This window comes from Leptonychotes weddellii, chromosome 4 (genome assembly GCF_054177405.1).
Source record: "Leptonychotes weddellii isolate Sample4059 chromosome 4, ASM5417740v2, whole genome shotgun sequence".
Lineage (NCBI taxonomy): Eukaryota > Metazoa > Chordata > Mammalia > Carnivora > Phocidae > Leptonychotes > Leptonychotes weddellii.
Genome location: NC_138372.1, coordinates 27,986,483 through 28,003,995, shown reverse-complemented (window position 1 = coordinate 28,003,995; position 17,513 = coordinate 27,986,483). Strand labels below are relative to the sequence as shown.

At 45.0% G+C, this 17,513-nt stretch overlaps 1 protein-coding gene across 21 annotated transcripts in view; it reads right to left on the bottom strand.

Annotated features, from left to right (window-relative positions):
- MACF1 (microtubule actin crosslinking factor 1) overlaps positions 1–17,513 on the bottom strand; it is a 338,282-nt gene that overhangs the window by 67,982 nt on the left and 252,787 nt on the right. For all 21 annotated transcript variants that reach the window (XM_081818157.1, XM_081818158.1, XM_081818155.1 and 18 more), the window contains 2 exons: positions 16,390–16,885; positions 14,240–15,711 (listed from right to left, as the gene is read on the bottom strand). In XM_081818157.1, coding sequence (XP_081674283.1) covers positions 14,240–15,711; positions 16,390–16,885 — 1,968 coding nt within the window. The remainder of the gene's footprint in view (positions 1–14,239; positions 15,712–16,389; positions 16,886–17,513) is intronic.

The window sequence follows — 17,513 nt, the reverse complement described above, 5'->3', positions numbered from 1 at the left end:
GTGCTGGGCTGGCGGGCGGCTCTCCTCCCCCTTCCCCGCGCCGCCGCCGCGCCGCGCCGCCCCGCCCCGCCCGGGCAGCCCCCCTGGAAGCCCGGGAGCGCGACGCGGAGAGCCAAGGGGAGGAGGGCGGAGGCGGAGCCGTGGCGGGGGCAGGGAAAAGGAGCGACCCGAGCCGAGAGGAAGGGGGCGGCGGAGAGGATTGGAGGCCGAGGCGGAGGGGGCGGCGCTTCCGCGCGGTTCGGGGCCAGGAAGCCGGGGCTCCAGCCGCTCGGCTCACAGAGCCCACGCCCACCGCGCCCCAGGGCCCGAGGGAGAGCCCCGCCCCCAGAGAGGGCGAGAGGAGGGGGGCGGTACCCGCGCGAGGCTCGGCCGCGCCGCGCAAATCCCCTGACAAAGGAAAGCCCCGCCCTCTTCCCTCTGGCCCGACCCCCTGCCACCGCCCCCGCACTCCCCCAGCCAGCGTCCCGACCCGCCGGGCTCCGAGCCCAGCCCAAGGGCGAGCGAACCCAGAGGGGCGCCCCCGCCTCCCCACAGCCAGCGGGTTCTGGCAGGGGCCGCTCGGGGCCCCATCTGCCGGCGGGGTCGCGTCGGTTGCCGCGGGCTGCAAGCATGGCTCTCGGCTCCAGCTCCAATGTCCTAGTCCCTCCAATGTCTGTCCTAGTCCCTCCAATGTCACCTTTAGCGCGCCCCTGCCGGGCCCAAGAACACTAGCCTTAAACCCGGCACTTTCCGGTGTCCGAAGGCATTCTGTTACGCCCAGAGGCCAAGTTATTGGATGAACTCTAGGCACCTTCTCTCTTTCCCTTCTCCAGTACATCAGGTCTCGGTCCATCCTCCCACCAGAATTGCTCTGCCCGCAGACTTGAGAGGTGGCAATGACTGAGGAAGGGGGGCGGGGCGGTGGAGACGCAGGCAGCAGAGACCCACGCCCTAACACCTGGGCTCCTTTATTGCTGCGCACATCCAAGGAAACCTGAGCCTCCCTGGAGCCAGCTCAAAAGCATGCGTCTGTATTTCAAGTCTCAAAACGGAAAATACGAGAGAGAAAAGTGGCCAACAATCCGGGCCACAGTTTTTGGCTTTTAGAAAAGCCATCTAATCACCTGGTGACTTATTTAAACCAGGGAAGTTCAAAGGGCAACCCAGGAAACTGTCCAACAGAGACAGCTGCATTTCTGAAGGGGTGCAATACTCTGCTACCTTTGTGATGGTCATTTTCTGATTTTATGAAGGAAAAGCAACAAAGTCTATTAAAATTTCTGAATCTCTTTTGAACCATGTGGTCAATATAGATGGTTAAACTTTGTAAAAGTTATTTCTATCCTTTACACAAACAGTGAGTGAAGCCAATAGTTGGCACATGGAGATCTGGCAGTGAACCCCCGAGCTGAGCCTTAGGCTTAACTTAGAGAGCCAAAGAGGTCCTTGGCAAAAATGAGGTGTGGGCTGAAGCCTTTGGTCAGAATTCAGCAACTAAAGGGGTGCCTGCCTGGCTCAGTCGGTAGAGCATGTATGCCACTCTTGATCTCGGGGTCATGAGTTCTTAAAGAATTAAGAAACTCAAAAAAGACCGTTTACTGGCAAAATGTGTTACACTTCATTTCTCACTTCAAAAAGAGACTGCTGATCAATTCTGCCCTCTCAAATCCAAAGGACTATCTCCCCATCTGTAAACTGAAGGGGAAGGGGATAGACTAGATTGTGCCTTGATAGCCTTTCTAACTTTTTCTTTAGTTCTAAAAGTTTTAAAGAAGCCATACCAGAATCCTGAGTCTTCCTGGTCCTATACTACAAGATACTAGAAACCTCGTCCCCTGAGGAACAAACAGTAGAAAGAACCAAGAATGCTTGACCTAGAGAAGGTTCCAGGCAATGTGATCAACGTGAAGTATCTGAAGGGCTGGGATGTGGGAGGAAGGAGGGTTGTTCTGGATGTCTCTTTAAGCTGGCACACTAAGATCCAAGGGCAGATTTGGAACCAACAAAAAGCTTTTTCACAGCTATTCAAAGAATAGAGTGTCCCCTAAAGTGATGACTTTCCTGACCCTGGAGGTGTTTGAGCAGAAATTCATGCAATCATTTGGCAAGGATTTGGGGAAACAAATCCTCAATCAGTTTGTTCAGGATGAATTTTAAGGTCCCTTCTAACTCTGACACACTGTGATCCTAAGGTACGATCAGCTTACAGATCTGATACTTAACATTTCAGGGAATCTGGGTCTTAATTTTCCTTTAGTTATTCAGTACAACTGGAAAAACCCAGGGAAGGCAAGATCAATTTCACTAGCAAGTCTCCCTGGCCAAATACACTCACTTAAGTGTTCAGATATCATAACAGACTGTTTAGTGTGCCAGGCCCCTCTGGTTGGAAGAATCTGAGGAATTCTGGCTCTTGACTAGGGTGGGTGGTTATTCCATTATAAAGAATGATCTTGATGTGGAATCACAAACTTCATGGCCAGAAATTCCTTTCCTGTTTCCTCACCAAGTCAGGTGCCAACTAATTCAGTCTTCTTAATCCCTCCCCACACCTATCTATCTACCTTATTCTCACTACTCTGGCCAAATGCTCCATATTGTAATATAAATAAGGAGGGCATTTTAACAACTATGAAGTTCAAATTCGAAGTATTTATTGGCTTAAGTTACACTCTCTCACTAAAGTGTTAAGAGACTATTATATCGAAATCTCCCCAAAATTCAAACACAGTCTTATAGAAAGGATTACATAAAGTTGCCCAATTCTCTCTCCCACCACAAAAAAAGAAGCCAGAGAGTGCTATCTGAGTGCACTGCTCCTTTTTTTATCATCAGTATGTGTTTAGGAAGAAATCAGGAAAGGAAGCATAGGCTCTTTCCTCCATCATGTCTTATTTTTTTTTTTTAATGTGTTCATGAGTTTCTCTTTAGTTTTGGTATGTGGAACTCTGCCAATGCCATCTCAGTGACTGAAATAAATACCTGATATAGCTTTCAGCCTCTTGTTACCCTGATAGCTCCAACAAAAAAAGCATCTGTTCATTTCACATGCCGTGTGTAAACTTTTTAAAAGACAAGTACAGGGAGCTCCAGAGAACCTCTTTGGATGCTTCCCCCACTCCTATAGCCACCAATATAAGTGCTGAAGCCAAATTTCAAATTAGTTTCCAGTTAGTTGATTACAGAGTTCAAAGAATTCTCTACTTATATTGAAATTCCTAAGAACGAAATTTGGTGTCAGATTTTCTTTCAGTGAACTTATTAGAAAGAACAATCCTGGCCCTTCCTGCTTTCTTCTTAATTAAAGACAGCTGGGTGGAGTCTCCTCACACCCTAACACAGCTCCCTCTCCAAGTTTTGAACCCAACATTTTGCCTTTGCTCCAATCTTAAACCACCAGCCCCATTAGGACAATCTGGAGACCCAGATCCACACTTCCCCAGATTCTTTAATGCCTTTTCATGCACCTCTGTCTTGGAGGATTAGTTCTGATTGGAGGGGGATACAGAAGACTGGTTACATCTTGCACATTTTAAATCTACAAAATGCCTTTCATCTTAGGCTCGCTAGACTTTACAAGCATTTATTTAGTGGCAAGTGGAAACGCCACAGTATTAGTCTGTACCTGTTGGGCATCAGTAACTAGCATCCTAAGGTGTTTTTATTACATAAAGATGGCTACAGAGTGGCTCATTAAGCAATACAACGTGATGTGAAGCTTCTTTTAAATGGGATACTAAGGATTTTGATGCTCTGTGAGCTCACATGTATTTCCAAACCCATGAGAAAACTTTCCACACACTCTGCAGGAACTCTCATGACCCCTGTGAGCCCTTTCCTGCTTGCAGACTTTCCAAAAGACAGTGTATTAATCCCTCTTTTAGCCACTCAACAAGATAGTAATGACAAAAGCACGGGGCTCTGCGAATTAGAAAAGACTGGACAGAAGAGTGGAGGGAACGAAGGCAGGGGAAGTCAGGGAAGGCTTAATGGAGGGAATTACATTTACTCACTAGGATGTGGATATGTAGGGATGGTGAAGACAAGATTTCTAAGTGAAATGCTAGAGACAGGGACCCTAAAGAAGCAAATTCAAAGTCAGCATGGCTTAAGTACAGGGTGTATGAAAGGGAAAAATGAGAGGTCAGAAGGGTAAGTAGCTCAAGGCCAGTTCATCAAGGCCATTGAATGCCAAGCACTAATTTATGCTTTATTCAGAAAACCATTATGATATTGAGATTTACTTATTTAAACTTACTAGGGGCTCATGAGAGTTACTGAGTGGTGTGAGGAAAGTTTCCCAAGAATCTGGGACTGGGTGCTCATTAAACTGCCATTTAATATACATGATCTCATTTTAAAAATCCAAATTCTTAAATTATAAATGAAGCTTGAGGTGGTAAACTTACTTGTCCAAAGTAGCATAGCTATTGAAAATCCAGGCTGTTAAGATTTGAGCTTATGTCTGATGATACTGCATTGGTGTATGTACAGAATTAGCTGTAGATGGGGGAGACTGAAGGTAGAGCAATCAGGAGGACTTTGCAGTTCAGTCAAGAGGTAACAAAAGCCTGAACTCATGAAAATCAGGAAGGGAGCTGTGAAGGAAATCACAGAGACAGAATATTTGGACTTCACAACTGACCAGATAGGAGGTAGAGGTTAAGGATAATATAAACTTAAAATAATGCTGTAGCGTTAGTCTTGTATTCCTGAGGGCATAATTGTCCTATAAAATAGTAGCAAAGGGGAAGAAACTATTTGAAAACGTAAACATTCATTCCAGGACCCTGGAATCATGACCTGAGCCGAAGGCAGACGCTTAACCATCTGAGCCACCCAGGCGCCCCTACCAAAGCAATTCTTACCATCGATCAATAAACAACCAACTTAGGTTTGAATGTGGACTAGACCCAAATCAGAGCTTTTCCTCTGGGAACGAACTGCAAGATGACAGAGACATTAAATGGGTCACTTAGATGCAATGAATTCAAGCTAGAGGAGGCCTCAGAGAAGTTCAATTTCTTTGAATTCTTAGCATCTTCTTCCCTTGACTCATATATACATATAACCGAGTATTAAAAACATGTCTGCTGAAACTGTGAAGGATTAAAGCTTTTCTGTAAAACTATCTGGATTTGGTATATATGCTTGGCACAGAGATTAAGTGTATCTGTGTTTTTTAAGCTGCTTTCCTCTGAAACTAAGCTGATACCTTTTCCCCTCACACCTCAGTGTTTTAATTAAAGACTGATTAATATTAAGAGGTGTCTCTCCCAAAGAGGCTGACTTGGTACTTGCCATTGTATGGCAACAGAAGAAGATAACATGGTCTATGTTAAAAGCTAATTAGGCCAAGGACCCTGAGGTCATGAAAGCTGATCTGATGGGTAACTGAGTTACTGGGGAAGTCACTGAGCTGGTAATGGCTTCTGGTTAATTCTGGTTAATGATATGAAAATAACACTGATTTGTAGAGCACATAAGCCAAGGTCAAAATGGTCTCAGAAAAACATGCTGGCTGTGGGATTTTGATATGAATAAGTTAACAAGTTAATGAGTAAGTAAGCAAACATGTGTATGTATGTATGTGTACATAAAGTATGTTTAAATTTGTGTTACGAGTCATGACCTACACTGCCTATATACTGCAACTCTAAGGTTAGAAACCAGCTCTACACTTGTTCCCCACAAAAAACTGCTCAGGAAAGCTATTTGTCCATCCACTTGTTTCACGGCTGCCACTGAGCTAATTTTACTGTACCCTCATAATTTCCATTTTTCCAAGAAGAGAAAGAACTAATCTAATCGGGTACTGGGCCTTAGAGCAAATCTTCTGGAGAATAATTATCTCTTGGCACAAAGGGTGTAACTTCTTATTAAAAAGATTTCATAATATTCTAATTTGTATGCCTGGATACTTTTAAAAATAAGAGATTATTTTCATTTATTGAGCACTTAATATATGCCTAGTGCTTTCATCTATAACACTTCATTTAACTCTCATAAAAACTCTAAAGGTATGATTTACCATTTCACATTTTATAGTTAAAGCAATTCTACAGAGAGGTTAAGTAATTTCCCCCAGGGTCACGCAGCTAGTAAATGATAGAGCCAGAATTCAAAGCTGGGTATTTCTGACTCAAACTCATTCCATTTTTTTTCTTTTTTACTACACTAAGTTGCATGAAATATGAAGACTCTTCCTAGCCGTGAACTAATCGGGTTGGTGACAATGACTCTAACGTGATGGATAACAACTACAAGACAATATTTCAGGATCTGGCTTTCCTTAAGTGCACTTGAAGTAGCAGATTTCTTTCTTTGTTTCGTTCAGGCTAATATCAAAGTGAAATTATGTTCCTTTAATATATGCTAACTAGTAGAGAAGGAAGGGAATCCACAGGCAAGGAGAGGGGAGGAATCTAGGCTAGAATTAGAATTTCTCAGGATTCACAGGATTTGCCTCAAGTCTTGCAAAGTAGACAGCATTTTTGAATCCCAGAGCTCACATGGCTTATGAGAAATAAAGAGCACTCATCCAGTCAGTCACTAATCTCCAAGTATATGCACACCAATATGTTAACTACTTTGAGGGACACAAAAATGAATTTATTGAGATTAGAGATGGGTCAAATGCACAGAATCAGAAAACACCAAAGTTTGGCAGTCTATGATAAAGGCCAAATGAGTTACACATCTTAAGTGGTTTAGGAGAACAGGAGAAGTAGTGAGCTGGGTAGATCAAGGAGGCTTTGGGGAAGACACGGGACTTGAATCAAACCTTGAGGTTTGGGTAGAAATAGGCAAAATGTATAAGGAGGGTTTGGGATGAGTGGATGGAGTGGGTGGGTGGTCCATATAGGAAATAAGACTGGAAAAATAGTGGGGATCAAATATGGAGTTTCCATGGCTGGAGAAGGAAAAGACTAGGGGCAGAGATATAGACCAATTCTGAAGCATGCCATCATTTAATCCCTCCGATCAAATGGCTCCTACATTGATCTGGGTGAAGGATAAGCATCCACAGAAAGAAGGGTGAAAACAGACAGAAGCTAAGGGAAAAGCATCTTGGAGGCCCACGTTCTAGAAGGCTACAGCACACTTTGTTTTTTCTGTGGGAACCATGTGCGTACACGCTTGCTGTCCAATCAGAGAAGCTCTCTGCATTCCTAACAGAGGATCCTTTGTTCCAAACAGCAAGGCTCAAAAGAGACAAAGTCTGATAAAATCACACTGAGATCGGACTCCCAGCTGGTGCAGGGGCTGATGCCATTCCATAACACACCCTACAGGAAGCAGCCTGAGATACACAGCTGATTGATTTCCACAGCAGGAGCCTTGTGGCGGGGTGGGGTGGGGACTGGTCAAGCATTAAGAGAATTCTTTAGCCACTGACTCAAATTAGTTCACCAGGATCCTGACTTTATCCAACAGATCTGTGTAAGTCACTCTCAGAACTAACACCATTTGTTAACTAATTTTTGAAAAAAGGGAGGAAAACCATGAAGCTTTGCCAGGCAGTGGAACTCTTTTGTCAGTTAACTCTTACTCGTCATGGCATCTGAAGAGGGGGGAAAATATCAAACCCCCACCTCTCTCTAGAAGTGGGCTGAATAAGATGCTAGTAGCAGCCTCTCCAGTTATGACAGTCAAAAATGTCATTGGCTATTGCCAAATGTCCCATAAGGGGCAAAACTGCCCCCAGTTGAGAACTATTGGTCAAGCATGGCCTTTGGTGCCAAATAAACCTTTCCAATCCCAGCTCTAACAGTCACTTGCTGTTGGCTTGAACAAGGTACTATAACACCTTCAAGTTGCAGTTCTCTTGTCTGCAACTGGAATTTTAAATGTCTTATTGATGGGGGGTTAGGGTTTGAGCTCACTTAGACTTAGGGTGTCTCTCACCGTACTTGCCACCACCACACGTCACTGCCACTGTACTCCCTTGTACCCGCTTCCCGTAACACACTGTCCCCTCAAAGAGGCCTGGCACAGAGCAAGTGCTCAGTAAGAATGGACTGAAAGGAATAAGGAGCCCCTTCCTCCCAACCCCCACCACCACGTAGCACTTATTCTTATCCCGGAGTGGCCAAAGTTCTGAAAGGTCCACATTTCAAATCACAGTGCTAGTAGTAGGAAAACAGCTTGTGAAGGCCTAGGGAATAAGTGTACCCCATTAATCTTCCATGGCCAATACCAGAGACTGGTATTTGAAAAGCACTCGGTAGTGGTAGTGGCTAAGTATTAAGGAAGGTGGGGAGGGAGCACATTCTTCCCATAGCTAGGTTTTCCCAACCAGGACAGCTGAGACTTGGGAAGAATCCGTTTGGCAGGAGACAGCCCTTTGGTGCAGTGATGCTTTGGTGCAGTGACCTGACACGACTCCCAGTGGGACTCATTTAATTCCTGGTGAACCAACCAACCCTAACAGTCAAGTGCCCTTCAGAGCAACTCATCACACTTCCTAGAGGTTCTCTGCTTATGCTATGGCTCATGTGCCAGCCAGCTAGCTTGAAAGTGCCTAGGATTTTTCTGAAGCTAAGGCTGACGACTAGGCCAAGGCTTGAGACCGGTTACCGTTCATCTCCAGACACAATAAGAAACCGTCCTGTTCTGCAAGTCTGTGCTTATCTCAACCGTGTTCACTAATCAAATACTCAACAATGAACCCAAGTTCTGCATGAGGTAAATTCTAGTTTTTCTGGAAACATATTTTTCTTCCTTCATGTACAGAATCATATGGTGAACCTTAGTTGCAAATGCTACATGCTGACACGATATGTGAAGGATTTCAGTAAACTCAAATCAAACTGCTCAGTCCTTTCTTTTGTTGCTTTAAAATCTTCCCTTGCTATCAAAATTTCCAGACTTTTTTTTTTTTTTTTTTGGTGGAATCCATCAACGCCTTCTTGACGACCTTCCATTTGGTTTTACTACCTTCACTGAGGCATGAGGCTCCTTTAAGATGATGTAATGGCTGCAATCTTGGGCTTTTGCTTTGTGATGCTGATATTTAAAACACTAATGGGGATACTGGAAAATGGGGCTGGAAAAAGTTCAACATGAAGCAAACCTAAAGTCCTTAAAGGTACCTTCTTCACCTTCTCCCCACCCAGTTGCTACAGTGGGGGCGGAGAGGATTATTACAGAGCACCGGGATTCTTTGGGTGGGGGGCTAGGGGGTGGTCTCCGAAGGGTTATAAATAGCAGCAGCCAAACTGTGAGTTCTGGGAGAGCAACTGACAGACCATAGTCTCCCCTTAAAGGCATGGAACGAGGAAGCTTCCTGAAGTATTTCCACACAGGAAGTTCCTCTTCTCTTTAGAAATGCATCATCAACCAAACACCTGCATCAACAACTCCACGAAAAATAAACTGCTGATGCCAGGGAAAGTGCCTAGGAAATTTTAAACTAGACACGGATTAGTACCAGCAAAAATCAAGAATCCAGGGCTTGGCCTAAAGGAAGGCTGACTTAGAGCCAGTTGCTGCTACCACACAGTCTTAATCAGATTATGAGAAGGCGTCTGCTACATAAATATTTAACTTAATCAACCAGCACCTTTTCCAGCTGAAGTTTCCCACACGTAGGTGGCAATTTTCTTCAAAGGCAGTGGTTCTCAACCGAGGGAGATTTTTGCCTTCCAGGGCATGTTCAGCAATGTCTGGATATTCATTTTTGGTTGTTACACTGGGGAAGGGTTGCTACTGGCATCTAGTGGGTAGAGATCAGGGAGGCTGCTAAACATCCTGCTGTGCACAGGACAATCCCCCACCACAAAGAACTATCCACCCAAAATGTCAAGAGTGCTGAGGCTGAGAAACCCTGTTCTAGGGCATTCGCTTTCCTTCCTTGGACCCTAGTAGTTCCTATGGGAGTAGCCTCATGGAAGGAAGGAAGGAAGGAAGAAAACCAAGACAGGCCAACGGTCAGCACGAGGCAGGAGAGGGGGTGCCTACTCAACTTACCTTGCTGTTGTAGAGCGGGAGATACTGAAACCTCTAGGTGACAGGTCATACCAAGTGTGATTTCCTTTCTTTCCAGGGGCAGGTAGATAATGCTGATCTCATCTGCTTTATTCTCTAGTGAATCTAACTGGCAAAACCATAGATGGGCTGATACTGTCTTTGTAATTGTTTGAAAGGCAGGAAAGTATCTTTGTGCAAATTGGCAGCCTTTCAGCTCCACGTCAGGCCCTGTCTTCTAAGAGTTTTCACGTGTGCTCAGAGGGAAGCCTAAACTCGCCTTTCATGAAGCAAAAAAAAAATCAAACGAAGAGGTTTACAGGGCTTTCTTGTTCTGGCACTATGGTGGGATACTGAGGTCTCCAGACAAAGGCTGTAAGCATGCACAATCCCTGACCCTGGGCTCTGCTCAACCTGAATTAGTATTGAGAACAGTCCTAAGCAAGCCCGCTGCCTTAGTATATCCCACCAGCCCAGCCTCAAAGGCAAAGAAGGAAAAGACCAATGGGCTTGGATGCTTCCAATGCACCATTAGGTGAAGTGAACCTTTGTGAGAAACCTATAGACCCTAAAAAGGTTTCCATTTTTCCCACTTGTTTTTTCTTGTCACTGAGTGGTAGAGTGCTGAATCTGAAGCCTGGCCTGAATACACAGTAAATATAAATTAACACATGAAATACAGAGTACAAAGGGCATCTGGGTTTCTTGATACTGCTCTTGATGCCCAAACCACCACCAACCTCCTGACTGAGAGGCCATGGTGGTTCTTGGGCAGGGGTGTCTCTCTCTCTCTCTCTATGTGTGTGTACAAGAAGGGGTTGGTTTGAGATTTAGAATGATCTCAATTCTTGACTATAAAACTAGCACAGGGAATTTCAAAATGAGGAAAGCCTCTTGTTATCATCAGAATTAAAAGATTTCTTTGGCTTAAGTTTCAGTGAAATAAAGGTCTTGTTAGTGTCTGTTATGCACATACAATTCCTTTTCCTCAATAATCACTGACTCTCTTGTTCAGGGAAACAGAATTTCCTGAAGAGATTAGCCAAGGTCTTTTCCTTCCTGTTCTGAAAACACGCTCAACATTCTCATTTGAGATTTCTGGAATGACTGAACCCAGTCAAGTGCCTAATTCAGGAAGGTTTGAGGTCTTTGCCTGTTTAGAGTGGGAGAGGACTCTCTTTCCATTTGACAGATCCTCACTGGCTGACCAGATTCTATCATTTATTCAGAAGTATTTGACGGAAAAGCCTTTCCTCGGAATCATGACTTTCAGTTTTTCACGTTCATTTAAGGAGGAAATAACTTTTCCCACAAGCTGCCTCTCTACACATTTCTCAGCACCACTGCACAGTCCCAAGTAAGCCCGGGGCTGATCCCAGACCTGACTCATCTGTCTATTTGGCCCATCCGCAGTGGAGTTAGCCAGGTTCAAGCAGAGCCCATGCTTCTGTCTACAGACTCATATCCTCTTCTTTTTAGCAGATTCTGTGCTGAGAGTGTGATCCCATTAAAAAAAAAAAAAAAAAAGGCAACAGGGCTCTACCTCAGGACCCTGAGACCATGACCTGAGCCAAAGGCAGACGCTTAACCAACTGAGCTACCCAGGTACCCCTCTGGTTTTGACTTATTAAAAACACTCTGAATCTGAAAGCAGAGTCACGCTTTATGAATCCGGTCTGCTGCTTTAGCGAGGGAAGATTAATCCATTGCTGGATATAGAGCACATTAACCCCGAACTCAATACTCAAACCATGAAAATGACTCAGTCCTCAGAATGCGTCCAAAAAGACCTTCCCTTTACTCAGCCTCTAGGGGACTGTGGAACTGACACACTGAGCTTTTCCCCCTCCCATTGTTTTCACTTCCCATGAGCTCAGCAGGAGCAGAGCCAGGAGTGTGCTCCTCCCCTCCTGACCAAAGGCCTTTGCTGGGAGGAGGCAAAAACTCTTCCCAACGCCTTTGACTTTATAAGGTGGACCTGTGGAACCAGGCTTCTGATTTGCGCCCCCAACTTGAGGCGGATGCACACAGAGCACACAACTCCACCACCCTCTTTCTCTCTCTTTTCTTCCAGTCTTGCATTTCAACACCAGTCCCCTGCCGAGAAACACACTTTGAGGTGACCAGCTCATCAGTGTCTGGTCCCAGCCTTCACAGGGTATTGGTAGTGGGAGGCTTATTCTTAGAAATCAGTGAAATAAATATGCTATCATAAACAACTAAGCAGTGACCGAACTCTGAGCACTTCCAGGCTACATACTAGGCTACAAATAAAATACAGTAATGTCCAGTAATTTCTTAAAATCTTCCAGCTACATCAAAATTCAGAATGTTTCTAGCAACCAAGGATTAAATGAAAAGGAAATGATTAGTTGTCCTCAAATCCAAACACTCTGTATGCCTGCCTGTGGACTCTTTTTTATATTCCAGCTTATATTTAATGCAATTTTAACAGGCTTGTTTACTTCATTTTCTAGCTCACTGAAGATGAGAAGCAAGGGACAGACTGCTAAAGGCAGGCCCAGGGACAGCAGTGAGAAGTAACCGCAGGAGAAAAGAATACCTGCTATCCGGGTAAGGGGGAAGAACAGAAGCTACATACACACTAAGAGGCACTAAACAAGAACTTCAATACCCAACTCAACCTGCACACTCATTTAGGAACATTCAATACAAAGCAGTCCCAAATGTCTCTAATATCCTTGAGGATATCACCATTGGAGAGAACAGCATCATCTTTTTACTAATGCTAACCTGCCCTCATCAAGAAAAACGTCTGCACAACATAGTGGTTAGAAAATTAGGCAAATAAAATATAAAATCTAGTTTGATAAAACTATTTTGGAGCCCAAAGGGATAGGCTTCAGTTTTCTAAGAAATTCATTTAGTTGGTTAGACAGTTAATCCTAAGTAACCCAGAGCCTGTAGAAGACAGTCTTTCCTTTGAGGCGCTTACAGTGGAAGAGGCAGGAACACCACACTGATGAAGCAAGAAAGGCCACCCTGCCCCTGGAATGGAGGTGTGGGAGTTTCCAAGAGGAAAACATGTGAGCTCACGGGTCTGAATTTTCCCTTCCTCCCCTCTCCTTATTTGGGGCCTCAAGAATCCCCAAAACGGTGACTTGTCACTCCAAAGTGCACTGTCTCCAGACACTGTAAGGGATCTTCAGCCAATGTCCCGCTTCAGAGCTGAACATCCCCTAAGCTGAGGGCCCTTCTGAAACAGCCACCCTTCTGTACTTGGGTCTTGTAACTTTTCTCAGGACCACGGGGCTCTGACCTGGTGTCAACACCATCTCTCCATCTTTGTCTGTACTCGAAAGAATCCTGACAGGCGTGGGGCTGGGGGCAGGGGGGTGCTCTAGAGAACAAACTCTGATGGCAGGAGTATGATGGTGTGGATGGGAACAAAGTGCGGCCAGTAGCCTTTCCACATCTACTCTGTGCACCAGGACGGAAAAGCAGCAGAGGGGCCTCCAGCAGTGCAGTAAGGCCCTTTTTGGCATTGACAACAGAGGAAACTCAGGATGAAAGGCTCCTATCCCAAGAGCCATGACCCAACAGACAGTCCTGAGAGTTCCAAGCCCCTAACCTGGCAAAATCGCATTTTTGAGTCAACTCCTTCCATCTTCCCCTGTTGTTTTAATTTTGACTCACAAAATCTCAGAACTGGAAATTCTGACTTAGGCAAAGAATTAAAACATATTTGCAGTTAGGGCAGTGCTTTTCAAATTCTGCTATAGGCCAAGAACTTGTACTCCTGTGGGTCTGGGGCATAGTCTTAAGCACTGCCTGCTATAAGAGGGAAACTTCTTTGAAGTGTCATGTCTTATCTTAATAAGTCATGAGAATTTTGATTTTATTTCATAATACATCAATAACTTTCCCCTGAAATATGAGGGGAAAAAAACCAACACTTTAGGAAGATGACCCTTGTTCATCTTATGACTTCTCACACCTCAACTGAAAAACAGGGACCTGGAGAAACATCCACTGCTGTTACAAATCACAAGAGGAGATTCTCAGAGTAAGCAGTAACATTTGGAAATTTCTTTCTATACCCTCAGTTGGTTATCAACACTGAAATAAATTACAATAGAAAAATGTTCAAACCAGTTGCCCGGAATTCAAGAGACTGTTTAGTCTCCAGACAGTGTGCTTTGGTGGTGTTGGAAGCAAGAATAGCAGCCCGGGGACAGAAGTTACGATGTATATACAACGGGTTTCCAAGCTACATGAAAAGAAACACGTATCAGATAGCAAAAGATTAAAAAGCAAGGGCAAGACTTACTTTAAAATCTGCTAGTTGTTGGTTGATGAGATCTACTTCAGTCCCCACGACCCATTGGAGGGCCTCCCCCTCTTCTGCCGCCGTGGTCATGTCATTGAGGGCTTTCAGCTTCCTGTAGAAGTCCTCCACGCGGCCCAGCGTCAGCTCCAGCTGCTCCTGGCGAGCCCTGCTCCTCTCTGTCAGTTTACCACACTGCTTGTTCAGGGCTTCGAGCTCCCTCTTGAGACCTAACAAGTCCAGAGTCCCCTCTTCCTCCAGCATCTGCCGACACTCGGCTTCAGAGGCCTCTATGTCTAACCTGAGGGCTTGGATTTTGTGGAGGAATAGCCGTACATCCTCAATTTGGGACTGAAGGCTATCGGTGTCTCTGCCGATGGCACCCATGCCGTCTAGTTCATCGTCCAGGTCCGCCAGCTGAGAAAACATCTCTCGGACTCGGCAGTGAAACTGACCAATCCCCTCCAGCTTGTTTTCCATCGTCATGCAACTGCTGTTCACTCTTTGCTTCACTTCCAGGAACTCTTGCTGGGTGACCTCGGCTTGATGAAGAAGTTGGGAAGCATCAGATCCATCTGGGGCATCTTCTACCAGGCCCCAAGTGAAGTTCCTCAGATAGTCTACCTGGGGCTCCAGGGTCTGCAGCACTTCCTGTTGAGCTCTTAGCTTCTCCAGGTTCTTGTTGCTACAGGCTTGAGAGCCTAAAGCATCAAAGATCTCAAGTTGGTGTTTGGCCCCTTCAACCTTCTTTTCGATATTTTTAAAGCTTTCCTGGAACTCCTTGAGCCTCTGAGTCATTTCTTCAAGAGACCCTGTTTTGGCCTGTAGTTCTTCTGTAATGGAATCCATGTTCTGGTTGATCCCAGCCTTCTCATCCCGGATATCATCTTCATCCGTTTCTGAGGAGTTGATCAGAATGTCAGCAGCACTGTTCAGGATTTCTAGCAGGGAGCGGCGCTTTTCCACCTCACTCAGCATAGCCTTTGATCTCAGGAGACTGGACTCTAGCTGCACCGGATCCAGAGTGACCTGCAAGTCCGACATCTTAGCCTTACAATCTTCTATCCATGGCACGAGGTCTTCCACATGCCACTGATATTTCTGAGCTTTCTGCAGACAGTCCTTGAGCCTGGATTGTCTGTCTGCAGTTTTTTTACTAAGCTCTTCCCAGTGGCTTTTGAGCTCAACCAACTGGTTTTGTAAAGTCTTTTTCTCTTCTCCAGGAGGTACAGAAAGAAGCAGAGATTCTCCTTCGGCCACAATCACCTCATAGGAACCACTGTGTTGATTAAGGCTCTTCTGAAACTCTTCATTCTCCTGGAGCTGAGACTGTAACCGCTCCAATTTTGCAGAAATTGGGCAGTTTTTCGCTTGCTGGCTTTGTTTGTCATCCAACCAGGTTCTCAGCTCATCAAACATTTGCTGGAACTGCTGGGTGCTGGCAAGAGCTGCCTGGAGTCTGTTCATGCGATCAGCTGAAATGAGAAAATCAAATTTAAACCAGTCAAATCTGAACATGGCATTTAAAATGTTTGCTGAGAGTATATGGGCTAATCTTAGGGGAAGGAAACTAATGTTAACTGAGGGCCTACCATAAAAGCAGCACAAAGCTGGTCTCCTTCATATACTAGATCTTATTTAATCCTCACACCAACCTTGTAAGGTGATCTGAATAACAGAAGTAAACTTTTATTCCTAAGCTGGTAAAAAGCCATAAATGTTTCTACAGAAAGGCAACAAATTGATGATAAAATTCTTCTTGTACAAGACCATCATAAGCATCTAATTCTGCAATATGGTATATGTGTGTGTGTGTGTGTGCATGCACATGGTATAAATGAGTGTTAGTAAAAGTATGTGTGTAACTCCACCTATAAATATATCTGTGAGCATGAATCTCTACCTGCTGACAAAATTGATATTAGTGCTCTTATCTCCGGGATTATGCTATATAAAGCTTCACATATTGTTAGTGCTCAGTCAATGTGTGATAACCATAGCGGTTCTCACTATAGCTGGACCAAGGGTTAGGGTAACACTAGTCTGAGTCCAAAAGCTGCTTACAGGTCACCCTAGATTCTTGGGACTATTATCACGAAGCCAATCTTTTGGCTTGCCACTAATGTCAGCAGTGTGTGCCTACCCTACCTTACCTGCAAGGTCTTCTAAACCTTGGAGAGGCAGGGCAACTGTCTCCAGACGCTTCTTCAGCTCATCCTTGAGGTACTGCTCCCCAATGAGTACTGAGAGCTCATCGCAAAGTGTCTGTGCCTCCTTAATCTCATGGTCCAGCTGCTCCACATCAGATCGAATCTCACTGGTCTCCTCTAGTTGCTGCTTCACTGCCTCAGGTTGGGTACTGATGGCCGACTGGCCACTTAGTCGCTGCCCCACTGCCTTGACCTTCTCTGATAAGTCCTGGAGCAGTTCTTGGTACTGGGTGCTTTTGACAATAGCTTGGTCAATTTGGCTGGAACGGGAATTGAGTTTGTCAGTCAGCTCAATCCACTTCTGATTGATGCTCTGGAGTTCTTTCTGTACTTGGCTGGTGGATGGAGAGACATCTCCAGGGCCTGTTAGGATGCCCTGAGCTGCCTCATTCAGTTGCTCATGCTGTTGCCTGCGTGCTTCGAACTCCTTCAGCATAAACTGTAATAGAAATGACATCAAGATGTTTAGAGAGAAAAGACAGATCTAAAAAGAGTGTCAAAACAAAAACTGATTTTGGATTGTGCCAAGTAGTGCCAACTCCTTTCAAAAATAAACCAGAAAACTCCAAGGAACAGGCTACTAGGAAAATGCAGTATCACTTCTAACAACTGCTTAATAAAAACTTGTTTTAAAAGGGTCATTGAGGGCACCTGGGTGGCTCAGTCGTTAGCGTCTGCCTTCGGCTCAAGTCACGGTCCCAGGGTCCTGGGATTGAGTCCCACATCGGGCTCCCTGCTTAGCGGGAAGCCTGCTTCTCCCTCTCCCACTCCCTCTGCTTGTGTTCCCTCTCTCGCTGTGTCTCTCTCTGTCAAATAAATAAATAAAATCTTTAAAAAAAAAAAAAAAAAGAAAGAAAGGGTCATTGATTGTGCCTCTTCTATTTCTTCCTTATTTGTCCTACTCTGTTTCAATATCAGTTACTAAGGTTGGCCTTGTTTTCTGGATTGGCACTCATCAGCTTTGCCAGACAAAACCCAGGCCTCTGAATTGCAAGTCTGGAACCCTGGGACCCAGAGCTAGCTATATTACTGGCTGGGCTTGCCATTTCAACTCCCTATACGTCTGT